Source organism: Gadus macrocephalus, chromosome 5 (assembly GCF_031168955.1).
Source record: "Gadus macrocephalus chromosome 5, ASM3116895v1".
Taxonomy (NCBI): Eukaryota; Metazoa; Chordata; class Actinopteri; order Gadiformes; family Gadidae; genus Gadus; species Gadus macrocephalus.
Window position 1 is genome coordinate 15681630 of NC_082386.1, and position 25823 is coordinate 15707452.

Below are 25823 nucleotides of genomic sequence, written 5' to 3' on the forward strand. Positions count from 1 at the left end.
GTAAAATATTATCCACATTAAACAAAAATGTATTCCATCTTTGTCTCCTAGTTAATGTATAAGGTAATTCGACTCATCTTGGCAGTAATTGGTGATTCACCATAAATAAAGTAAACTAAACAGTTTGACACACCCGGATGGTCGTCTTCTGTTCCTCTTGCTAGTATATAATAAAACCCTTCACCACATCATGAGTTTGTTTTTATTTGTGGCTAGCAAAATGAAAGGTTTACAAACCTCAAAATACTTTTCTAAAAAGCAGTTTTAAACCGACAACATCTTGGAACCCTGGAAGACTTTAATCTGTGACAGTGCCATCTGGATAGTGTGGGCCTTCCCTTTACCACCATGGGGAATTTAAAATAAGTAATTTAGAAAACATACATGCGAGTGGACTTCCAACTCAAAAAATAAAAAAACAGAAACCCGTGTATTCAAGATTATTTTAATATTATTATGTATACTTTAGGCTTTAGAAATATAACTATCAATGACAAAACTTCACTGGAGTAATGGTCTTTTGCTTAGGCCCCCATCAGTTCACTGAATTACAATATACACATTATGATACAGAGCAGATTGGAATCTGAAATATTAATATAAATGTTTCAATATTTAAAGTTTCAGAATTGTTCTCACCTACTGTATTAGCCATGTGTGAGTATGAGCACGCTCCAAAATGTAAAGCCATCTTTTTCTAAACTAATTTTAAGTGCAAACTTTTTTCTTTCCTTTAAAAGACTAATTGCAGCATCCAGCTTATGGTTTCAGGTTTCAGACTGAGTGTATCTTAAGCCGATTGCAGCAAGGCAGTTCTCAACCATCTTGCTTGTTCCTTTATAGTAGTTATAAAAACAAAGAAAATAACAAAATCAGTGCAAAGTCGTTTGTAGGGATTTTTTCTACCGAGACCAAAAGTGGTGTTTGAATGTGAATTAATGCAAATTCTAAAATATGCCGGTTGGTTATAAAAAAGGTTAATTCACCAATCTCTCTCCCTCATTATATATATCTATAGATAGACATAGCTATATATCAATCGATATAGCTATAAATCTATCGATATCGATATATCTATACATATAAAGCCTCGGAGACTAAACAATGAACAAACTTATTTTAATAGCAAGCCTCTTGCTGAATGGTCACTAGTCACACTTTGGGTAGTGAGAGGGTGTAAATAAAGATTTCGGAAGTTGAAGAAAAATATATAGGAATTCAAAAACATCTTAAAACCCCGGCAAGGATACATGAGCACAATAATCCCACATTGCACCACACCCCTATCTTTGTTTCTGTCTTCTCAATCCTCTAGGTCAATAAGTGATCAACAGAAATATAAAAGCAATTAATGTAACCAGGAAGAAGGCAGGCGGGCGATGAGGAAGAGGAAGAGGAGGGAAGGGGGGGTGGGTGGAAAGAAAAGAAAACTTGCAATGCTTGCGGGGTGAAGAGCAACATCAGACTCAGGGTTGCAGGGTTGGTTTAGCAGCAGAAATATTGTGGCTATACTACTGTTCCACTGGGAGAGCTGGCTTGGTTTTGGGATGACAATAAGCCCTGGAAAAAGGAAAACAAGGAGAGTTGCATTGGGAGAGTTCACAAAGCAAAGAAAAATCAAGCAAACACAGCTGAGTCATTTAGAGGTTATCCCCCCATTGCTGTGTCCTGCATTGGGGGAGAGAAGTGTGAGCAAGGCCTGCAAGGTCTTCAGAGGACTGCTTGAATGAGGTCATTTCATAATTGGAAAATTTTGGTTAGGGTTATTATCAGATGGATTCACAAGGATCGCCAATTTAGTGGCTCTTTCACTAATCCTCTCAAATATAGAAATATGCCAAGCATACAAGAGTGCATGCGAACACACGAAAACACACGCGCTCTGGACACCTTAAGAGGGCCCAGAATGACTTGACAACCAATACTTTTTACTCTGCTGCTATGACATAAGCAATATCTCCTTAAACCAAACATCTTCATGTTTGGTTTAAGTATGTGTATGCCTCTGTATGCCTCAGAGTGTCTACATTGGAAGTCTTCATCAGTAAAAGCAGACTTAATTATCTAGGCCTAGAGGTTTGCACGGGAAAAAAAACAACACAGAAAACCCCCCCTGAAAAAACAAGTTTGACATGATTTAAGCGTGAATGGCTTTTTCAACTACGCCTAAATTGGTACTCTAAATATTTGCTTTATTAGAAGATGGTTTATGAATAAATTTAGGGCCAAGTTAAATCCTAGCAAATGACTTCTTTTAAGGAGACGACTCCTTCCCCACCAACCCCAAACATGGACTCCCACACATTTGCGCGACATTAAAAAGAACTTACCACTTTGCCTGGCCTTGCCCATGTGCAAATAAATCCCTCCTGACAAGCGGTCACTAAACAGTCCTCTAAAAATATGAGCACAGTCAGTCTCTCGTGAGCTATCTTTTTACAGATGAGGGGCTCCAGAAGGGGCACCTCCTCCATGCGGGGACACAGCAGGGTGCCTAGAGTCTTAGCGGGGTCCGCTTTGCTCTTGGTCAGCAGGTTGAGCTTGTCGCTGCTCTTGCTGCTGATGTGCCCCATGCTGTGGTTGCGTTTGTGGTCCTTCTCGTGGGGCCGCTCCTTGCGGTCGTGGAGCGACAGCGTGGCGAATTTGCTCACGCCCGTGGCGATCGCGCTGTCCAAGATGCCGCTGGTGAGGCCCCCCGTGCCGGCCTTGTTAGTGCTGTTGGCCGTGGCGGTGGTGGTGGTGGGGGGGGTGGGGGTGGTGGCGGGGCCGCCCGCGGGGGGGGGCAGGCTGTTTGAGCGCGGTAACGTCGTGGAGTTGAGGCCCGGCGTGCTCACACCACTGTTGTTTCCGTTTGTAGTGTTGCTGGGAGTGTTGGTCACTGCGGTCGACCCCAGGGGGGGGATGGTGGCGTTCATGACGTTAGTGTGTGTCCGTGTCCGCGAGAGGGGGAGGTGGGGGAAGAGGATGTCCTCCGTGAGGTCCCAGAGGCACAGCTGGGTGTCCTGGCCCACGGAGCCGAAGCGGTACGTCACGCTCACGGGCCGGCTGTCCGTCGAGTTGCGCTTGGAGAGCCGCGACTGCGTGCTGTTGGCCCGGTCTCGTCCAAAGTGGATCATCTGATCCTGGAAGTCCTCGTCGCTGCCGCTGAACTCCATGGGGTCACTCTCCTCCACGCTGGTGGTGTAGTGGTCGAACGCCACCACGCTCACCCACGACTTGTGTCCGTGCCCACGGGCGATGACCCGGCAGTCGAGGAACGACCACACAGTCACTAGGTCGTCCTCGCCGCCCGCCACGATGTACTTGCCGTCGGGGCTCCAGCACACGCAGAGCAGGCCACCGAAATAGCTCTTCATGGTGCCGTGCAGCTCTACGGCGTCAAAGTTGAACACCCGCAGGAAGCCGTCTTGGCTCACGCAGGCCAGGAACTTCCCATCAGGGGAGAAGGCAAACTCGTTCAGCGCGCCTTCGCCCACGGTCCATTTGAGCAGCGGGTTCCGCGTGGACTTGCTCTTACACGTGTGGACAGAGTAGTTCTCCCCCTGTTTGAGGAGCTGGTAGTGGGGCGCCGTGGTGCCGCACGTGTGCTCCACGTTGTAGAGGTACATGCTCCCGCTGGCGTGAGAGACCAGGAAGAGGCTCTCGGAGCCCGGCACCCATTTCACACACGTCACCCTGGACTTGTCTATGAGTCTCTGAAGGGAGACGACGAGGAGTATGGTGGTGGTGGATGAGGTGTGTGGGAGGAAAGAATAAGTAAGATATAGTCAAGTACAGAAAGGAGACTGATGAATACTAATTAATGCTGACAATCATTTACCCAACAAAAAAAAGGACCTGATGATGAACAGCATCTCATGCAGACAAAAGATTGTACTAATGGGGAAAAGTCCCACCAAAAAAGGTGCAATGATTTACTACAGTTATTTGAAACATCAGTAGGGAATCTGGATCGTACTTCCTCGTTAAAGAGTTTGCTGGTTTCCTTCTTGATGGGGTCTATCAGTTGCACCTGTCCAGCCGAGAACCCCACCAGTAATGATACACTCTCCGCTGTTGCAGTTAGATGGTTGAAGTCGTGACAGGTTGGCTGCGTTCCCTTGTAGATGCGCTTGTCTATGGGTTTGCTCAGGTCAGCAGCCTATCAAAACAGGAGGAGCACAAACTCAGGCCAACACAGAGAGTTGCCAGAAAGAAGGAGGGCATCAATGTGGCATTTGATTACAGGCAAAAAATCACTGAAGTGAGACAAGCCCAGTTAAATCATGCATGAAAGCAAACAATGCTCATTAGGGTGAGCTTAACGACGCAAATAAATAAACACACTGTATGACCCTGCCATATTATAATGACATTGTGTGCAAAGAATAGATCACTACAATTTGACAGGGTCTCTCACCATGTGGTATACAGCTTTTTGTCAAAAGAGGAGAGCATTGTCCTGCGTCATACAATAACAAGTCGGCCATAAAGAAAACCTGACAAAGTATGACAAAATGATTAAATAAAAATACATTTTTCCAAGACTGGGTGAGAAAGAACGAAGGGATTTACTCTTTTAAACAATAACTTTTTAGTTCAGTATTTCCAGTAATGATAAATACCAGTCCAGATAATTATCTGATATGCAATAATAACGTAGTTCAAGAGTGCAGGACTTGCCATGTATTTACCAAGTTGTGAATATAAATAGGGAAAGTATAAAACGAGGGACCGGGCATCTGTAACCTACCCAAGACCTCATACTGACATACTTCATCAACCTATGCCAGTGTACTCTTATCAAACAGTAGAACTACACTACGTTTTTTGCATCAATATTGGCAGTATTAAGTTATTCTAGGTGCCACCCGGTTCATTCGCATGATCAACAACCACATCAGCACAGCAAGCAAAACACTTCCGGCTTCTCCTAGCATCACACAATGAACGTTACCTAAAGCCATTTTCTACATCGCTAGTTAAACAATTAGAACGACCAAGTGCAATCTAATGCAACAATAGATAAATAATTCTCTCATTGAGCAAGTATCTTATAGCCAGCCAATTTTCGTACATGCAGCACTACATAATTACTTTAACCTATTCGCCTGTCAAGACTGGTACAAGCTACCGTTAGCCGTCAATATCTAGGCCAGGTCATCCCTCCAGGAAAGTTGTCCTGAAACTTCTGTGTACATCTTGTTTAAACGGCTTCATAGATTACAGCAACAGTTCGCACAAAAAGTTATCCGGTTGAAGTAACTACTACGAGTGACTGACAGGTCACGGATTCTCATATATTGTCATTTCGACACCTGTCAATCAAAGGGCGTCGACAGGTGTTATGCGAGTAGCACCGTGTCACACTCAAATCCTACTCTTTAAACGATCAACAACTTCAACGACAAGGAATCGAATTAAATCCAACACACATTTTTAGACGCATGCTCACATTACTACCAGAACCGAACATAAGTTGGGAGTATTTAGACCAATGATCAGCCTCGAAATAACTGAGTGGCAAGCTAGTTAGCTCCAATCATTAGCCACCGGACTGCTAGCTCCTAGCTCCAAGCAAAACTGCCAGTCCATCGCTCTCAAAGTCAGACACCTGCCAAACTTAACGCTACGCACACACCGCCCCTGTATTCAACAACACCTTGGATCAAACCCCTGACAACTGACCAGAGGAGTACGTGTGGATGACATTTGGTGGATTAAGTGAAGTTAGCGCGCTACCTTTCGGACGCCTTTGTAGATGTAGAAGTAGAGCTCGCGGCCCACATTGAAACAGATCCGGTCGCCGTTGCCGGACTGGTCGTTGACGTTGACGAAGGAGACCTTGACGGGGTTGGAGCCCTGCGAGTTGAAAGGCACCCGGTTGGGGCGGCTGTATTCGGAGTGAGTGAGGAGTTTGTAGACACCTTCCCGAGTGGTGAATTGAGTTTTAATTTCGTTCATTTCCTTCCCTCCTCCCTCCGCCGCCATCTTTGAAATTAACATTCATCCTTTTTCCTCGAGCCCGGATCTTACGCATGGAGCGTGAACTCTCCGTCCCCCCCCCGTCCCCCCCCCTTCCCTCCTCACCTCCACCTCCCCCTCCACCCAGCCGTTTGTGCACGTAATTGATCATTTGCATCCTCCAGTCGTGACATCGCAGGAGTCAGGAATTTGCACAACGCTGAGGAATATAAAGTTTGTGGCGGTACATATGCTGCTGGTAATACACATGTTAGTGCCCAGTCGATTATCGAATGCATCAGTAAAAATACAATTAAGATTGACGAATACATTTTACACCGCTATCATCACAAAGCCATTTCATTAAAAAAACGTTATAAAACGTGTTACGCAATATGCCACCTCGGAGGAAAGGTCACTTGCGTCCTGGTAAATCTTTTGACAAATTTCCAGATTAACATTAGCCATTATTTAATGTTACCATGTTTTTTCATAAGTATACCGTTTTAATTCAGTTAACAGTGGTAGCTGTTCGAACAGTGTGGAGGAGCTTGCTTTCCGATACATGGTAAGGCCACAAACACAAGCGTAGTGTGTAAATAATCATCCGAGTAAATTTGTCGAGAAAGACAAAATGTATCAGAGGCATTTTGTGGAATAATAATCATGTATGTGTTGTGTAGTGATTAAAGTAGGTCCTATTTGTAGTGCTTAGTTACTTTCTACCCATGTTTTCCACCAGGAGATGTGTAAAGTGGAGTCCAGCACGGATGAGTCAGACAACAGCCCAAGGTCATCAGATACCAGCACAATGGTATAATGTAACTTGGACACAATCTCCTTTCAGACTCCAAATCGCAAAATACTATTGACATGTTTTACTTTAATTCATTATGATCTGTATGGTACATGCTACTGAGTCTACAGAACACGTGAGTTTAAAGTTAAACATACAATATTGTTGAAAAAAGTGCCTTTGACGTGAATAATGACACCATTCAAGATGTTAGTATCATCATTCATTTGGCAATGATACTGAAAAGGATACAATCCAGCACTATAGTAGCCTATTTCATGCTGGAGAATATTAATATTTCATGATCTGACCAGTGGTCAGGAAGAAAACAGATTTACAAAGATGGTAAACATTTTCAGATTAAACAAAGTAAACTAAAAGGGCGCACTCACACTAGTCCGTTTCACACCTGTACCGTGCTCAAGTCTAGATCGTTTGGCTAGTGTGAGCACGCCAACCGTACTCGAAAACACTTCCATTCCGTGGCCTGAGCACACGTGGGACAGGTGTGCTCTGGCCACGGTACAGATGCTAATGAGCCGACACGCGCACACGCACGGCTACGCAACCTGAGCTATATGACGTATAGTCCATGCGACCCTTCTTTTCCCATTAAACAATCAACATGACGGCAAGTTATTAAGTCACGGCGCGGGCTTTCTTCGTTCACTGGAGAAGGCGGGGCTGCGCACGGAGTCTAGACCTCTTTAGAATAATTTTCACACTCCCGAATGTTTTAATTTTTTATGAATGTATGAAGTTTTTGACGTCTGAGTGTAGGCTACAAACGCGATTAACTATTTACAAGTGCAAAAACGCCAACATATTCTTTATTTTGCTGACCACTTGTTTTTTATCCAGACAAAAGCCTTTCCGCACCATCTTTCAACGTCTCTGTTTAATACGACTGCATCACTACCCAAGCCCCCGCCCTCTCCCCCCTCCCTGGAACCGCGGAGCCGTCGCATTTACAACAGAAATAAACCCAATAAACCATCAATGTGTGCAGGGTCCGGGAGGGTAAATTGGGGTTCTAGCTCAAGCAGGTAATTAACTTCGGGGAGTGTAAACGCGCGGACCGTGCCGCGAAAACGGCGTGCATAACACGGCCTATTTGGCAGTTAAAAACGCTCAGTGAGAGAGGGCTGTATCTGAGTAGAACGGTGTTACACCGAAATCTGCGACCAACCAAAAAGTGTGACCCAAAGGGGCGCTGTTATACATTTTCTGCAACATGCACGTGTGCATTATAACACAAACATAAATAAAACATAAGATATCCCCCCCACCGGTGGGTCTTTCTTTTCTTGATACTAACATTAATTCTAAACAGCATTTTACACAGTAGCCTATAATAGGAAATGCTCATAGGTAAAGCAGCGTAATTTAACACTGACCATAGCTTTTTATGGAAGAAGCAACGGTAAAGGACCGTACTAAACGCCCTATCCATTGTATGGGTCTGTAAAGTGCTAATCAAATGTATTTATCAAGCACCTTTAATAAAAAGGTAATTGGTTGGGGGGAGATTTTATGTTTTATGGATGTTTTTGGCATGCCTGTCTACGCTTCAAACTCAACAGCGCCCCCTGGGGTCACACTTTACGGTGGGTCGCAGCATTCGGTGTAACAACGGCTTCAAGTAAGCAACAAAGTCTGTAAAGTGTAAACTGTGTGCTCTGTGTTATTCTACTAAGCAGCGGACGCTTGGTGTTGACGTGATGACGTAGGTACAAGAGGCAACCGTACCCGGGCCCAGTTGAGATTGCTTAGTGTGTGAGCACAGGCCAGCGCACAGCAGGGGGGCGGGGCAATCAAACTTGAGCACGGTACAGGTGTGAAGCGGACTTGGGCACGGTACAGATGGCCTAGTGTGAGTACGCCCTGAAGTTAACACTGTGGACTTTAGTTGTTGCATGTGGATGGTATATATAGCCTCAACCCAGCTACGTAAGGCTCTTCAGCTATAGGTACGTTAGCTGCTCATCAAGCGGTCCCAATCCAAAACACAGTGTTTTCAAGAGTGTTTGTAAAATCTCTTTTGAATGACTGATCACTGTGAGCAGGCCTTGGTGACTAACGGGCAGGAGAAAATACCTCTTCCAAAGAACATGTCGTCATGGTCCCACAAGGTCGGGGGACGGCTTCCATGTTACTGCCGGGTGAGCCCTCCACCTAACATTACTAAAGGCCTCATGTCATGCCACCAGGTGTGGATGGGATTCGCCTGTACGAGCCGTTTGGCACAGGGCAGCAATGATTTTCATAGTGACATCACAAGTGGGCGTGTCCACCTAGATGTACGCTGGATAGATCAGTCGACCAGCCTACCCAGTGGACTGTAGCAAACGTTGCTCATCTATCCGTCATATATCTGGGTGGACACGCCCGCTTGTGGCGTCACTATGAAATCACTATCCACCCCTGGGGGGGCATGACATGAGCCCTTTAACCCATTCTGTGGCTAAGACCCCCCTCCCCCTAAGACCCCCTCTCTATGATGACTTTAAAGTACCTGGACCCCTACGACGGGAGCTCGGAGGACTCCGATGAGTCCCGCCACGCTGCAGGCCTCTTGCGCGGGAGACCCAGGCAGCACGGGTGCGCCCGCAGCCACTTCCTGTGCCGGAGCAGACGACTCGTCCCCCTCCAGCCACCGGCGTCGGCCCCCTTGGAGGTGACCAAGCGTGAGCCCCGGGCGCGGCCCCCCCCCTCCTCCACCACCACCACCACCACCACAGGGTCCCCCCTGCTGACCCAGCAGGCGGCGGACGTCCTGATGGACTCGGACGGCAGCTCGTCCGAGCTCTGGGTTTCCCCCCGGTCCCCGGTGAGCGGCCGACGCGTCTGCCGGGACCCTGCGGGGAGGACGGGGTCCGGGCACGGCCGTCCCGAGGGAGAGGATGACCGCTTTGAGGACTCGGGGTTGCACAGCGCCATCAGGTCCCCGACACCGCCGCCCTGCGCACGGTCCCCCCCTCGCACTGCGGGGGCAGCGGGGCCCAGCGGCCCCTCTGACAGGTCCCCTGGCCCCAGCAGCGATGGCTGCTGCTTGTACAAGAGGAAGATGATGGGGCCTCACGTGACGGGGGTGGGAGAGTCTGGGCAGAGGAAGAGGCAGTGTGTTGTCAGCATGAAGGAAGAGCCGGGGTAAGGGGGCTGTGCTGCCCGAGATGTTTGGAAGACCCTCGTTAACATTGTGGTGCATTTGTTTTTTTGTACGCCTTTTGAAGTGAACTAGTTTGGATTGCACGCGAGACCGATTTTTGCACCTTGTAATTCAGTGCCCTGACGATTCAAACAGGTAAAATGCCTACTACCTTGTTTGACCTTTGCAATTTGAGTTAACGTAGTCGTTCAAAGTGTTGCGTTAGACATGATTACCTCACCAGAAGACACATTTGACCTCAGCCACTTCAGTTATTTGCGTTTATTGCACAAACCACACTTTTTCTAATGAAGGCATTAGTCTGACTTGCCAGTTTGGAGAAGACTATTCTAATTCTGTTCGCTGTTCGACAGGTATTTAACATTATGCACTTTAAAAGGATGTTTGATTCATGTAAAATATATATTCTTTTGTCACAGCAAGTGGACTCCTGGATTCCTTTTACCTTGAACTCATTGTTCAAAACTAAGATATACAGGTTACCCTTTTCCCCAAGTATAGCACATAAACATCACATGGCATTCTGCAAATTAAACATGAACACAATTCCCCATAAGTAAAAAATCAAGGATCCTTGAAATTACAGCTCTTCATTACACCTACTCTACCATAATTTCAGCTTCCCCTGGGCCTGTGAAGTTATGACGAGCTAATGGTCTTCACTGTATTAGGGATAACGGGAAAGTTTTCCATTGTATCAACATATAGTCTATCTATGGTACCTTGAAAAGCTGTCTGCAAAAGATATTGTCTACATGTGGGCCCACTTCTGTTGTATACACCTGATTTACTCATTTTAAAATGTGTATACCACATCATTTCATCATGGTGTGTATCAAAATATGCAATCCAAACATGCATTTTAATTTTAAGGGCAAAGGGTTAAATGTGTTTCTTCGGAAGTTTGGCTCAAGGCCAGTAAGATGATTCTGCCTTTTTCCTTCAATGAAGTGAGAATTAGGCCCAATCCCAGTTCTCCCCGTACACCGGAGGCAAACAGTTATGACATCAACACCTATGCTGAATAACACTCATCTCATTCCAATCGGAAGAGGTTGGAGTGCAATCAAAGGTGCTTTGATTCCTTTCAATCCAATCAATTTGTTTTTGTGCAGAGAAATCACTGCATGGGAGCTTCATCACCAGCACACAAGGCCTGATTACTCACCCCATTTGTCCTCAAACAGACTTGGGTTTGTTCAACTACAAGATAGTTAAAAAAAAAAAAAACGGCCTTGTAGTTGAACAAACCCAAGTCTGTTTGGTCTATTGGTCAGACGTAGTGTAAGACAACTCAATGTTTCACCTTTATTTTTGTAGATGGTTAGGAGGTATATAATGGAAAGAAAATTGGCTGGTTGCTGTGATTTAACATTGGCTCGAGGTTTTCCTTATAAAAAAAACTTTCCTATAACAACCAGATAGCCCTCCTTGAAATAGGGCTCAACAAAGCTAATGCAAATGAGCACCAAGAGACAGAATTCAATGTAGCAGTTAATTTTATTCCAACTTTGATCGCTTAAAAACATTCAGGTTCCTCCTTAAAAAGACATTGCATTTCTTTCTCTACTTCTCCTCTACTTTGTTAGTAACCAACCGATAACTCACTTCCTCTGACCCTCAAACTACTTTTCATAAACTGCGTTAATGGATGTTATGTAGATTAGTGCCTCACACTAAACGTCGCTGTTTCTATCGTAAAACACTCCAGGCTGCTACTTGTTGATATCTTAACAGGGAAACGACACTAAGTGTTTCGATGAGATTAATATGGGAGTTAAACAGTGAAAGAGTGAGTCTTCTTGAGCTCTACTCTGTGCACAGGACAGCCACTCCGCGCTCATAGAAGTTGTGTGGGTCCTCCTTGGCAGCGATGTCTAAGTCCACGGTGAAGATAAGGTCTGCCCTGGTGAAGTTCAGGTACACAGGCAGGGTCACCTAGAAGGGAAGCACGAGAGGAGGACCATTTCAATTTATGCCCTAACGTAATCATAAAAAAACTTTTTAGGAGGGGGGGGGGGAGCGTTTGAAAAGGAATGTTTTAAAGGGGACATTATACCACACTCATACCAGGTGTGAGTGTGACAAGCCTTACAAGCGGTTTCGAAAATCGAAAATATGACATCACTAGTGGGTGTGTCCACCTAGATCTGTGCTGGATAGATCAGTCTACCAGTCTACCCAGTGGACTGAAGTAAACCTTGCTCATCATATGGGGCAGATTTTCACAATGGCTGGTAAGGCTAATCACACTCACACCTGGTGGTATAATATGTCCCCTTTAAGGTGCTTTTTGAACATGGCCATATCGATATAATGTTTGATATCAGAAGGTTTAAATATGGTATGCTGCAAGCTTGTTTTGTGGGTTGTCTACGGGTTAGCTTGGTGTTTTGCTCCCAGCTCAACAGTTCTGGATTGGGTCATCATGATTGCAGTCTACCCTGAGCAACATGCCTACACCTTACTGGCTTCATGAACGACGTGGCAACAGAACCCCAAGTGGCTAAGTGGCTCAGTAGAGGAAGAACGTTGGTCCTACCATGGGTCTCTTCTCCTCGTTGCCCTGTTTGTTCCAGCGGAGCTGAGTGAGGGGCAGCTCGGTGGAGATGGTGTTGGACAGAGACAGCTTGTTGTTGGCACACGTGGCCCCCTGCAGTTTCAGACCTGCAAGAGAAGCCCATTGAGGAAAAACCCAGTTAAGAGTGGCTTCTAGAAAACACTGATGGCTATAGACTCGTATCGGTCCCTGGATTCATTCAGAGCGGGGGACTTTGTAATTGGGCTGTGAAATTAAATTGAATTTCTATAACGATTTTGCATTTTTGTACATTTGTTTCACTCATTAAATGTTTTATAGAAATAGAACAGCTGGATACATTTTAGTACGTTATTTTAGATTTGATTTTAAGGGGAAATTTCAAAGTTCTCATTTACAAAGCGTTCTTTGGGAGAGAAACGCTGAATAAATGCATCATGTTTTCAATCTCAAAAATAATCGTTTGAACAATCGAGATTTCAATATTGACCAAAATAATGGTGATGATATATATTTTCCCCTATACTCTGTAGGCGCGTGTTCTCTGACCTTTGATGCCGAAGCTGCAGGCGTCCAGCACGGCGCCCTGGGCGTTGGTGACGTTGACCTCCAGACAGAGCTCCTCCAGAGACCAGCTGTTGGCCTGGGCCACGTACTGGCGCGTGGCCGTGATGTAAGCCTCGGGCACAAACAGGCCGCCGAGACACACGTTGACGTTCTGGATGGGGGCGAGGTGGAGATTTTTAAGTTATTTAAAGCAGGGAGTTTTCAAACTGAGGCACGCCTTCTCTAGGGGGCGCCAGAGTTCGCCAGAGTTCTTCAGAGTTCTTCTTCAGCTCGATGTGTGAAAATAATTAACTAGAATATATAATAATTAACTTTAAAAACGCACAAAGGTGTGTAAAATGTTTTAAACAAAAATATCTTTCAGAACACGTGTTTGAAATGTTCCAAAAAAGTCGTCAACTGTAAATGTATAAAAACAAAAAAAAACAAAGCCGTTAGAGGTTTTAAGAACCTATGAGAAACCTACCCAGGGGACTGTACCCACTGGTAGGTCCTTACACCTGGGGGTTAAATAAGGGTTAGGGTTAGTGGTTTACCTTCAGCTCCTTGGCACCGCCGCTGGCCGCTGCCTGGGAGATCTGCTGCAGCTGCTTGATTCTTTCGCTGAAGTCGGCGACCCACTGGATCACCGTCATGGAGGCGGGGACCGTGTAGCGGCACCAGTTGTGCGGCAGAATACCTGCAGGAAGATATACACCAGAGCTCAGGGGGAAATTCAGCAAGAAATGTAAGCATCCAGCTGTTAGCAGTTATGCATCTTCCTGTGCTAAGGGTTAGCCCTTTGAATACTAATCAAAAGATTAAGGACTCAAAATCATGAGTTTAGCATCTAGCCCAAAAAGAAAAATCGGAATAAAAGCGTAGTATATAGCAGTAGTAAAAGTATTCAACACTGCATTACAGGAGGTGTCATTTAAACGATAGGTTTACCTTTCACCAGGTCGTTGATGAGCGTGCGCAGGTCGTTGGTCTGCTTCTTCTTGCCCTCGCACACCTGCACCACGTCAGTCAGGTCCTGGCGGATCTCCTGCAGCATCTTGCCGCCCATCTTCACCTCGCGCTCAAAGAAGCGGAACAGCGGATCCTGTAGGAAAGAAACCATTAGAGAGGAATGTCAAAATACACTAGGGAACCTTTTCCACTAGAGACATCTAGAGTCACAAACCAGCATCTTAAAACAAGCCAGGGATCTTTGTATATAGTCTTTAAATCCATTTTTTTTCTGACTGATGACTTTGACTTTGTGATGCTTTAAACAAGATGTTCATGTTTACATATCAAGCAGAAAACTTTGATCTACTGGTTGTACTTGTTGAGAGAGGGAGCAAGCGAGGAAGAGCGAGCAAAGACCACCTCGACCTGCATACCAGTAGCCAAATTTCCGTGAGATAACTGATCATAACGGGGGCGACTTTGGACAAACTCTCCTAGTTATGATCACCGGGTGAAGTTGTTGCCGATCATACCTAGGACACCATACCCTGGATCCATTCCTCCACCCCCCCCCCCATAACCAGCTCTAACCTGGCCCCGTCCGGCTCTACCTTGATGTTCTCCACCGTGCGCTTCAGGGGGTTGACCATCTGGGGGATGAGCTGCAGCCAGTTGAAAGCGGTGGTGTGGATGGTCCTCATCCAGGCGGGTTGGTTGTCCGACGTGGACGCCGTGCGCTGCTTTATCTCGGCCGTCTCGTAGGCGAGGTCGTCCTCATCCTCCAACATCTGCATTTTCAGCATCTTGCTCATCATGTCGATGCCTGCGCCCCGAAAGAGGGAGGAGCCAGCCAGGGGGAGGGAGAGGATGGTGAGGTTGGGGAGTGGGGGACAGGAGATCAGACCGTGGCGGAAGGGATAGGGGGAGGGGGGGGGTGAAGAAGTTCTTAACAGTGTACCATAAGGCTTTGATAGTTTGGACTCAGGATTGTGTTAATATGGGATGAAGGAACAACAGGTTATTACATTAAGCATTTGTTATTGACAATCAAAAGATGTCGACGCTGTCCTGAAGAAGGAGCAGAGGCCGGGAGGGCTTCAGGCCAAAACATGACGCCAACAATACAAAACACCAACATCAGGTTGAACATTCAACAAAAAAGGGGCATGCCGGCATTCAAGGCAAAATGGGTTCCGTTTTGTTTCCTGCAACAGAAAGGGACTTTGGCTGACATTGATGAATGAATAACATATACTGGGAGGGAGAAGAGGAGGGTGGGAGGGTAGGGGTAAACTGGACTCGGGGATAGTGTGGACATCACAGTGGTCAGGAGAGAGGGTTTAGCAGCCGGGTGTGTGGGTCGGGGTGGTATGATCTGTAGCATTTCCGGAGCGTAGCGACATGATGGATGGATAATACAGCTGCGGGAGGATGAGGTGACCGTCTTGTCTCGGGCAGAAGACTTCCAAACGTTACTGTTTACGCTACGGATGGAAACGTTGTCGGACTGCTAGGGGAGGAGGGTGATTTGGGACAACAACTGAAATATATACACGCAAGACCATTCCACTGCAGTGCGTGTCCTCCCTGTTAAATAAATATCAGTCAAGACCATCATCATTATGACACGAATTATAATATAATGTCGAGGCAGCAGATGCAAGTTGGAGAAGTTTTCCCTGTGAAGTTGTAGGAAAAAAAGGAAGACATTTGAGAAGAATGGATACATTGATGGAGGGAGGAAGGACCGGTGGAGGGCGACGGGCGTACCCTGAGTGGTGAGCAGGAGCTTCTCGGCGTTGCTAGGCAACCCGAGCCAAGCCGGAGTCTGGGTGTCCGGGAGCATCTCCACCCAGTGCATGAATTCCTCACGCCTGGGAAAAAAAAAAAAAAACACACACACACACACACACACACACACACACAAAGGTTGGCAGACATCAGGAACAAATCCCGTCTTTGACATTGACGGTAATCTTGATAAATAGCTTTTATTTTTCCAACTCCCGCCGAGAACAAAAACCGTCCGCTGACCTGATGCCCTCGGGCATCTTGATGTCTTTGTGTCCGTCCACCTTCAGCGCCAGCTTGAACTCGCTGTCGAAGCTGCGGGTGGTGAAGATGCGGTCCAGGAAGGTGTTGAGCAGCCGCTGGTCGAACTCGTTGTCGATGCGGCCCCCGTAGATGGACTGAGCCATCAGGGTCTTCAGGGCCGCCCAGGGGATCTTTTCAGGGGAGATGTTCTGACGACCCTGAGCGTGCATAGAAATAATTTAGACTTCAGTCATATCTACGGAATAAAGTACAGGTTCAAAGCATTAACAGGTGAAGGAGGCAAGAGCATTGTGTTGAAGGTGTGCCGAGGTGCGCCCTGGTACCTTGGCGGTGTCGTCCAGCCAGGTGTCCACCGTGTCACAGGCAGAGCGCAGGTCGGACTCCCCAAACTCGTACTTCTTGGACCAGCCCAGGGGGGCGTAGCGCAGACGCTCCTGGATGACGGCGTGGAACCAGGCCAGCAGGAAGTAGAGACGCGCACGCTCATTGGGAGACTGGCGGAACAGCAGGAGGTTAAAGGAATTAGCCTCGATGATTCAAAGTTTGCAAACATTTCAATGGAAGTTATTTCGATTTGCAGAGCCAGTGCCCCCCCCCCCCCCCCCCCCAAGAGTAAGGGAACAAGAAGATGGATTGTAAAAAGATACCTGATGCAAGTTGTTAAAACTACATTTTAAGTCAACCCCATTTAACTTCATGGCATCGGCAAAAGCAGCAAAAACAACAACAATGCCTTTCTTTCCCCCCTCTGTGCTCTCATCCACGTGTGAAGATCAACCTGTTCATTACCAGGGGGGGGAATGGATTCGTGCGAGTGTTGTGTGGTGCGGTCAGCCAGTGCCGGTCACCTTGCACATGCGAGCCACGGGGATGCTGCTGAAGGTACGCAGCATGTTGGCCTTCACACCGGGAGGGGGCTCGAACACGAATATACGGCCGGCACGCAGCAGGTTCACTGGCACCTGGGAACACACACAGAAACACACATAAGGTCACCACTGAGAACCCGGGAGGTAAGACGGGAGCAACTTGATGGCTTAACCATTCATCATTGAAGAAACTTTTATCCAAAGTGCATTTACAGATGCTATGTTAAGGAGCTCAAGGGATTTTACAGGGCAAAGGTGCCGGTGGGAGTTTAACCCACCATCTCTGGGGCTGGGCTTCATCACCCCAGCCTCAAAACCTACCCTGTTCCATGTCTTCTACCACTAAAGGGTTAACAACTCTACTTTGAGTCAAATCAATTTAATTCCTTTGCACTTGAGGTAAAACCCCAAAGGGCATCACAGGCCGACAGCCATAAGACACTAACCCTAACCCTGAAGGAAAACTCCAAAAAACCAAGGGAAGAAACGCTCAATGGATGCACCCCACAGCAGAAAGACGTGATGGGGGGTGGATGGCGTTACCTTGGGGTTGATCTCCATGGTGAGGAAGAGCCTGAAGCTGGCGTGGGGCTGCATGGAGTGCAGCTTCTTCTCCAGCTGCATCAGCCAGCCGGGGGCCAGGTGGACGTTCTCCAGCATGACCCAGCGGCCCGACTTCACCGCCGTGTTGATGTCCCGGTCGGCCTTGTTGAAGCCCTCGGCCGAACCTGAGAAGGGGAGGGAGGGGAGGGAGGGGTCGAGGACATTAAAGTTAATGTTCATGAGTGGCAAACTAACCGTGACTCCGTACATAGTGGTCCTTCTCCACATTTTGTTTGCCACATTGATTTTGTATTGAGACGTGAATATCTTCTCTCCTCCCCCCCCCCCCCCCCCCTTACGAACCGATAGAGATGGAGGTGATGTGTTTGTTCTCCTCGGTGGCCAGATCCCGGACCAGGCCACTGGCGTCGTAGCCGGGCACGGAGCACATCAACACGGGGGTGTTGGGCTTCACCTGTACAGAAACAAACACCAACAAGGTGGCCACTGAGAAGGACTCCTTAATAACAGAAATGAAGGACGCCGCGTCATCTATGCCAGATCAACAAGGGAAAATTGAGTCTTCCGATTCCTCGTCATTCATTCATGACATCACAAGTGGGCACGTCCACCTCGATGTGCGCTGGACGGATCAGTCGACCAGCCTACCCAGTGGACTGTGGCATACGGCGCTCGTCTATCAGCTCCTCTATCAGCGTGTCATCTAGGTGGACACGCCCACTTGTGATCAGTCAGAAGAGGCAGGTTTACAAAATGGCTAATCACACTCACACCCGGTGGCATAATACGTCACCTCTCAATGTTTTTCCTCAATCTGGAAAGAGATCTACGGCCGAGACCCGATACAAAGAGCTACGGTGGACCTTCACAGAAAAGGGCGGGTGTCACCACGCACCTCCGTATCCACGATGTTGCCCAGGTCCAGCGGCTGCTCGATGATGTTCATGAAGGTCTCCCCCAGCACCTTGCACACGAAAATGTGGGACATGGCCAGGAGACGGTCGGGGCGGAACGCCTGGATCAGCAGCAGCTGGTGCACCGCCTGGCCAATCACAGCTGAGCAGGAGGTGGAGACGCAGGGGTTAGAGCGAAATGCATCAACGTGACACGTGTACTGCAATTTAAGGACAGGTTATGGCGCTGGACAATTTATCTTCTTGGACGAATCTAAATTCCTATCGAAATTGTTGATTCAATAAAATGCATTTGGAAATTTTATTGAATCAAGTAAAAGTCCCTAAAATACTCACTTGACTGCTTCTCTTCAGACCACACGTAGGGAACAGACAGCTCTGGAGTGTTGCTCTCCAGCCACATGAAGAATTGCTGGAGGAAAATGAAATAAATGACACCATAAAGTTATTTGTGTTTACATGGAGTAATTGAAAAAAAAAAAAACTTGCCCTTTCTAAAAGGGGGGTTTACAGTGCATTAGTACGAACAGTCAAAATATAGGGTCGGGTTGACCCTTCAACATCCCTACAAACCCACCAAAGCGGTCCATAGAGCCTCACCTCGTCCTCCTCCACCTTGGACACCAGGTCTTTGAAGGCGGGCGTGCGGCTGAGACGGACCATGTCCTCACACTGCTCCGTGGTCAGACCCTTCACCTTGGGCAGGGACATGCCCGTCAGCACGATCTCCTTACTGCGCAGGAAGTGCAGGAACTCCACGTCGAAGGAGCGCTCACTGCAGAGAGATCCAGTCACCCGTGTTATGTTGAGAAACTACTTTGGGTGGGTTTTATGGTGGGTTATTGAGGGAGTGAGTGGGCTTACGTGGTCATGCCCTTAAGGTTGATCCTAGCCAATAACATGGCGAAGGTGATGTGGTCTTGGTGGAGCATGCCTCTCGCCACTCTGTTGAACACAACCTACCACCACAAATGATACAAAAGCACACTCAATACACCTACATTTAAAAAGGCTCAAAATGGGTTCATGCATGCCAATATTGTCCGTAAATGGTCAACACTACTGCTCAATGTTTCACATTTACATTCTGTGTTAACATAGCATTTCTTCTACTCCTACTCCTATTTTTTGCACATTCCTATTTCAAAAATTGCAATCTTTAAAATGGTTACAACTGCTCTGTGATGAATTGATTGATTCCCTTGATAGTGTAGTTCCCTCTGTAGACCCTTGATTGATCCAGGGAATACAGATGTAAATGAACCTGCATGGCTAAATCTGGCACATTTACATGACAAACTAATTTAGATTAATGTGCACTGTCCATTTTTAATAAAGAATGACAGTATGTGGTTCCTACCTGGAAGAGGTCCTTGGTGATGAGGTCGAGCCTCTGTGTGTGGTCGCTGATGCCCTTCAGACTGGCGTTCTCGTACAGCACCTGGTGGTACGTGTCCAGGAAGAAGTGCAGCGAGTACTGGTACAGGAAGTGGATCTGGACACGGGGAATAATAATAAAGAGGTTAGAAAATAGTTTAAAAAAACCTTTTACAAATCATTTATGACCAGGGTTTGAAGCCGAAACCTGTCATTTAGAACACCTTAACATTAGGGATGAATGATAAATAGAATTCAAACCGATATTGCGATGTAATAGAACGTGATTATTATTAATTTTTTTTGTTTTTTTTACTGTAACTGACTTGGGATCAGTGAGACCTGTATTTATTTTTCTTCTACAATTCAATAGTTAAATAAAGATGTTATAATATCAATTCATGCATCAATTCATCTCAACACATAGGCCTGGCCTAAAAGAAGCAGTTTATATGTTGACTGCTTCCAATGGGTTGGTCATACTATATAATGATGTATCGCTTGTATAGTGTATAATACTGAACATACAGGAACTTTAAAAACAAGCTAAATCACAATATTGGTCGAAATAATCGCAATTCGATTATTTCCCCAAACTGTTCAGCCCTTCTTATCATTAGTGAGCATTGCATTCGTATTTGAACCCAGAAGAAGCCGGTGGTTTTCTGACCTGGTTCAGGGCCTCCATGGTGAAGTAGATGCTGCTGCACGCCGAGGACAGCGACAGGTACTGCTGGGACACCGCCTCCACCTCGGCCATCACGATGTCCGTCTCCTCCACCTTGCGGGTCACCTCCGCCGCCTCCTTCTTCAGGTTCTCCAGCGTGGTGATGATGGTGTCGTCGTCCAGGATGCGACCCTTGACCTCGTTGAGGGCCTGCAGCAGAGACTTCTCCAGCTGGCGCAAGCGCAACTGGAACTCACCTGTAAAATAACAAATAAAAAATAATTAACCTTCAATTAAATAAGTTTAATATAATAGACAATTCATAGCAATTATTTCATCATTTACATCAATGAGCTGTCCTAACATTGATAACACAATCATTTGCAGTTACTCCAATGTTTGCAACAGTCCACCAGCAATTGTTTTGCAACTGTTTGCCTGTGATAGGTTGATGTTCTGATAATTTCTTCAAACCAAATATAAAAAATTAAAACCAAACTCAAAATGAATTTACTGATCAAGCAGATACAAAAAAAAAAAACTTTTGGCGTCAACATTGTCTGTCACTGCCGGTCACTCCCTGTTAAACCCCATTCCCTGACGTTCCCGTCTCCGGTGATCCCATCAGTCCGCTGCACTCACCCTGTAGCTTGAGCAGGTCGGAGCGCTTCTCGTCCACGTCGGGCCTCTCGGCCTTGAGGACCTCGTTGAGGCACTGGCTCTGCAGGCTGCTGCGCGTCACCGTGAAGTTGACAAAGGTCACGCGGGAACACAGGTCGGGCGGGAACTCCACCGTGGGGTCCCGGGTGGAGAGGAAGATGACGAACGAGGGGGACAGATCGATGTCCTGGTCGCCCAGGGTGATGAGGACGCGACCCCCCGTCCTGCGCACCTCTCGGTTGAGCACGGGGTTGAGGATGGGGTCGTAGCTCTCCACGTCCTGGTGGGACACACACACACACGATGAGTTTACCGAGCTCGTGCATGTGTAACATTTAGAAATGTTTCGATCAGCATTTTTGAGCCCGATCACCAAAATCATAATCTGCCGATTGCCGATCACTGCCGATCACAGAATGGCAGGGGAATGGGAATCTTCCATACATTTATCTATAATTTGAACGTAAAACTGCCTCCTTTACCATCTTTACAGTGATCCCGTGAAATCGTGGCAGTGTAGCACAATGTTGCAGAAGGGAGAACACATGCTGCCTCTGGCAAGTTTGCGCGAGTAATTTACGTCACGTGATCGGCTTTTGTGATCGGCTTTTGTGATCTGCGCTTTTGGGGTTCTCCTATCAAGCAATTTTTAGCAAATATCTGCCGATCATGATCGGAGCATCTCTAGTAACGAGATGGGAGAACACAAGCCAGTCGGGCCATTACCTGCACTAGCAGAGGGTTTCCGAAGCGCAAGGCGCTCTCCAGGTTCTTCCTGAAGGCGTCGTCCAGGAAGCTGGTCCTGGTGATCTTGCGCTCCTTGTACTCGTTCATGATGAACTCTGTGGCCTGGCCCGAGGGATCGATGATGAGTGGGTACCTGAGTGGGAAAACACAACAAGATGAAAGCACGGTCCCACACAACCAAGGTCATGCTACCTTTTGGGGGGTTGTTTGATAGAAGGTTTTTCCCTCACTACCCTCGGGATATTCCCCCCCCTCACTGACCTGTTGAACCTCTTCAGCATGATGGCGTTCTCCGTGCACAGGTCGTCTGCGGGCAGGGAGCTGGCCTGCCAGCGCAGCCTCTCGTCCGCATTGGACAGATACTCCGTCCTGGCGATGTCGGTACGGAACTAACGGGGGGCAAATGAAGATAAAAGAGATTAAAAACACTTTTATCCAAAGCTTATTTATATGGAAGGAGGGAGCCCTCACTCTGTGTTCCTCCTCAAGATTTCTTCCTCGCTGAGTAATGACATTTTTCTTGTCCTTTGGGGGGCTTGGGTCAGGGGTGTGTGAGAAATATTTGGCCTGTTAAGCCCTTAGACTGTAATGGTGATTAAGGGCTCTACAAATAACCTTGAATTGAATAGATACGTGTTGCCAAGGAGCAGGTAGAAGGTTAGGGCTTCTGCCCACAGTTAGGGCTGAGGACATCTGGGATCGAACCCAGTATCCTTGGGGACTTGGTTACCTGGATGTTGGCCTGCTGCAGGTGGTGCGACCAGGTGGTGAACAGGTTCTGCCTCATCTGCTGCTCAAAGTACCCGGCGTAGGCGATGAAGGCGGCAGAGAGCAGACAGTCCCCGGCGATGGTGGACATCTGGTTCTTGAAGGTCTCGCTGGTCTGCTCCCAGCGGTCGCGCTCTGCCGAGAGGCTCTTGAGCAGGGCGTGGCTGCGGTTCACCTGGGGAACGCAGACACAAGAAGAACAGAGGGTGAATACAAGAGCGATGGCTGTGTGTGCATGGGCCACAGCACATTGACTACTCGCAATGTTTCACCATATAAGCAAGTCGTAAGCAATTAGGCCAAAAAAAAATAAATGAAGTTTGGTTCCTGTTGGTTGTCAGTTGAGGTCATGGGTAGGTAGGGAATGTTTTATTTTTTTATTTTATTTTTTCCAGCGGCAGCGAATGATAGGTAGGACTTTTTTCTTTCTTTTTTTTTACAGCAGCTCATAATTTGGGTCGCACATAAATTGAAAGGTCGGAAACCGGAACCGAACAAAATATTTTTTTAGCCCTTAGTTGTTTCACCAACTAATTTCAGTATGAGCCTATGGGTTGCTATTAAGCTTTTACCAGGCAAAAAGTTAACTTGAACTTGTGTACTACAACAAGCCAGTGTCTCCTCCATAAAATGCCAGCATTCCCATATACATTAGATTGCTTGGACAATCCCATTTAGACCCCATTTAGATGCTAATGGGCTAAAATGGCGGTGGTCTGGGATGCAGTGCTTGCGACAGATACCTTGGCCTCCACGTTGGCCAGGTCGGCCTTGATGGCCTGGGCCTCGGAGATGAGGACGGCGTACTCCTCCTTGTAGCGGGCGATGCTGGCCTCCAGGTCGCGGATCATCTGCTCCACCTCCTCCGCCTTGGACTTGTTGTCCGTGGCGTAGTCCTCCAGCTTCTGCAGCTCGTTGCGCAGGGGCTCCACGCGCTTCAGCATGTCAGCGTAGTTCAGCTGGGGAGAGGGAGGCAGGGCTGGGTGAGGCTAGGACTAGGAGACTAGGCTTTGAACTGGGTGATAACCATTAGCACTTTGTCTCGGCTACTTATTTATTTATTGTATTTTCACACGGGCAACGACGCATGTGTATTTTTAACGTGATGTCTTTCGTGTATGTCCAGTCCAGGCTTGTTGTCTCCCTTGTTCTGTGGGGTCTTGTACTGTCCTTTCTGAGCCAGATCACCTGAATGAATTCCTGACGACTTGTGTCGTTTGGCCATAATAAAGACTTGACTTGAGACAAAGCCCTTTCAACTTGACTAATCCCCAAGCCCAGATCATTGCATTTCTTTGAAAGAAAAATGAAGATAAAGATACATAATGTTCACAATTGAACAAAATAATATTTGCTCAGCATGGCTGTGCATATCCTTGGTACTACATTCTTACAATCCTTTTGAAATACGGTCATAATAATAAGCTCGGAAACAGGTTATAGAAAAAAACATTTTTTTTTTTTTTAAATTATTTGTATTCAAGCCACTGTGAGATGATTGTTCAAATCTGGATACAGGATGCATATCATGATCAAAATATGATTGTATGGGAACCTCTGTTCCAAATGCTGTTCCTAATTTATTGGTGTGACTGACCAGTGGTGCTCTTGAGGGGGTTCCCTACCTGAGCGATGGCCCACTTCACCATGGGCCCACAGGCCAGAGAGGCCCGGTTGACCTGCTCATAGTTGTAGCTGGGGTTCGACATGTAGTTCTTCTTCATCTTCTCACGGATGGAGTCACTAGAACCGGGGGACATTTTATACAGTCGTTTTAGATCTTAAGGGGAAAATCAAGAACCTAGAGAGAATTATTTGTGCACCATTTGAATAATTTGACGTGGAGTGAAAGATCACAGGGGGAGGGAGAAAGAGTGGAGAAATGTGAAGAAGATGGAGACTGTAGGCTGGTGGGCCCGAAATATTAAATGAAAAAGTTGTTTGATGGAGGTTTAGATGTGATTTCTAATTGGACTTCCGAGTCAACTGTCCATTTGTCAGGTTAGGGTCTCGATCCATTTAGTTAATTCCAGGAAAATGTTAATCAAAGTTCATAAGTTATGATCAGCATTATTTTTGATTCATTTCGACAAGATTACATCTTTTCTTTCACAATGAAGCGGAATATATGTTTTTTATTTTTAACAAAACTAAGAAAAATCACACCAATAATCAACTCGTCTGGTAATGATTCACAGGATGATCAGTATCCGCGTAAACTCGGCGAAGCCGTCATTTCTCTTCCTTTCCGTCGACGTCGGTACCTCATCGCCTCGGAGGAGAAGTTGACTATGCTGCTGATGAAATTGTCCCTGATTATAACTTGTCTGATCTTTTTCCAGTCACTGGTCTCCTCGCCCAGCAGCAGGCAGATAGACTCCAGCGCCAGCTTGACCGCGGCGGGCGGGTTGGTCATAGCCCGCACTTCTACCAGGTGCTGCCTCTTTATCGAGCTCACCACTGGGCCGCGGGGGGGGGGGGGCAACGCGGGGGTGGATGGATGGATGGATGGAGGATGAGGAGGGACAGATAGGTAGATACATGGCAGAGAGAAAGAGAAGGAGAGAGGGGGAAGAGAGAGAACAACAGTCTTTTAGTCAAACGCTTTGGACGCCGGCGACGTCTACCTGATCTCGTCGGCATTGAAGTTGACGATGGTGGGGATAAAGTTCTCCCTCATGATGATGGAGCGGATCTGCTTCCAGTCCGTGGTGCTCTCCCCCAGCAGCAGGCAGATGGACTCCAGGGCCACCTTGACGGCGGCGGGGGGGTTGGCCATGGAGCGCACCTCCACCAGGTGCTGCTTCTTAATGGACTTAACGGCTGACACGGGTTTAAGTTAAAGGGGGGGAGGAAGGAGGAGGCGGAGGGTGGTGAGAAAAGGAGGTGAGTGAGGGTGCAAGACGAGGGGGAAAAGGGCACTGAAGGGAAATCTTTGGGCTGGTGGAAAGTTAGCCTTTGATCAAAATACCCTTAACTCATTAGTATAGTTATATATGTTGCATAAAGAAAGGATTATTCGACTGTATTGAAGCTCTATACAATATCTATCCATCTATCTGGTTCAAAAGAACTTCAGTGAAAAGTAAGAACCATAATAAAGCATACCATTTTGAGCCTCAATAACGGCAGGCTCCACTTGGTCCAGATCCTCTGTGACGCTCAGCTGCTTGTCTTTGATCACCTCCTGCTGCTTGTACACCGACTCCTGGATCTCCTGACTCATCACCTGGAATCACCACAGCAGCGAGGCAC

At 47.1% G+C, this 25823-nt stretch overlaps 3 protein-coding genes across 5 annotated transcripts in view; 1 reads left to right on the forward strand and 2 right to left on the reverse strand.

The window, feature by feature from the left end:
* Positions 1-431: 431 nt before the first annotated feature.
* On the reverse strand, positions 432-6035 carry wdr20a (WD repeat domain 20a). The gene is made up of 4 exons (XM_060052738.1): positions 5722-6035; positions 3959-4141; positions 2331-3695; positions 432-1560 (listed from the first exon to the last, which is right to left on the reverse strand). Exons 1-4 carry the CDS (start codon positions 5983-5985, stop codon positions 1507-1509), a joined length of 1866 nt encoding a protein of 621 aa, XP_059908721.1. The 5' UTR covers positions 5986-6035; the 3' UTR covers positions 432-1506.
* Positions 6036-6060: 25 nt separating this feature from the next.
* Positions 6061-11058, forward strand: LOC132458195 (uncharacterized). Of its 2 annotated transcripts, none has more exons than XM_060052746.1 (5): positions 6061-6372; positions 6459-6511; positions 6689-6757; positions 8806-8901; positions 9252-11058. In XM_060052746.1, exons 1-5 carry the CDS (start codon positions 6339-6341, stop codon positions 9891-9893), a joined length of 894 nt encoding a protein of 297 aa, XP_059908729.1. In that variant the 5' UTR covers positions 6061-6338; the 3' UTR covers positions 9894-11058. The 2 variants fall into 2 exon arrangements, with proteins under 2 accessions (XP_059908729.1, XP_059908728.1); XM_060052745.1 differs by having other exon boundaries at positions 6686-6757; positions 9252-11054.
* Positions 11059-11389: 331 nt separating this feature from the next.
* dync1h1 (dynein, cytoplasmic 1, heavy chain 1) overlaps positions 11390-25823 on the reverse strand; it is a 41951-nt gene continuing 27517 nt past the window's right edge. The window contains exons 51-76 of one of the 2 annotated variants that reach the window (XM_060052736.1): positions 25677-25797; positions 24833-25028; positions 24194-24311; positions 23312-23527; positions 22531-22743; positions 22062-22189; positions 21780-21933; positions 21036-21333; positions 20397-20650; positions 19710-19844; positions 19214-19308; positions 18950-19124; positions 18686-18761; positions 18331-18491; positions 17778-17889; positions 17415-17599; positions 16851-16964; positions 16326-16496; positions 15982-16199; positions 15718-15821; positions 14559-14770; positions 13945-14098; positions 13551-13693; positions 12997-13165; positions 12451-12575; positions 11390-11846 (exon numbers count right to left, since the gene is read on the reverse strand). In XM_060052736.1, the coding sequence (XP_059908719.1) occupies positions 11718-11846; positions 12451-12575; positions 12997-13165; positions 13551-13693; positions 13945-14098; positions 14559-14770; positions 15718-15821; positions 15982-16199; positions 16326-16496; positions 16851-16964; positions 17415-17599; positions 17778-17889; positions 18331-18491; positions 18686-18761; positions 18950-19124; positions 19214-19308; positions 19710-19844; positions 20397-20650; positions 21036-21333; positions 21780-21933; positions 22062-22189; positions 22531-22743; positions 23312-23527; positions 24194-24311; positions 24833-25028; positions 25677-25797 (4176 nt within the window). In that variant the 3' untranslated portion in view covers positions 11390-11717. Of the gene's footprint in view, positions 11847-12450; positions 12576-12996; positions 13166-13550; positions 13694-13944; positions 14099-14558; positions 14771-15717; positions 15822-15981; positions 16200-16325; positions 16497-16850; positions 16965-17414; positions 17600-17777; positions 17890-18330; positions 18492-18685; positions 18762-18949; positions 19125-19213; positions 19309-19709; positions 19845-20396; positions 20651-21035; positions 21334-21779; positions 21934-22061; positions 22190-22530; positions 22744-23311; positions 23528-24193; positions 24312-24832; positions 25029-25195; positions 25392-25676; positions 25798-25823 lie in introns of both variants that reach the window. The other variant, XM_060052735.1, reaches the window with a different exon arrangement.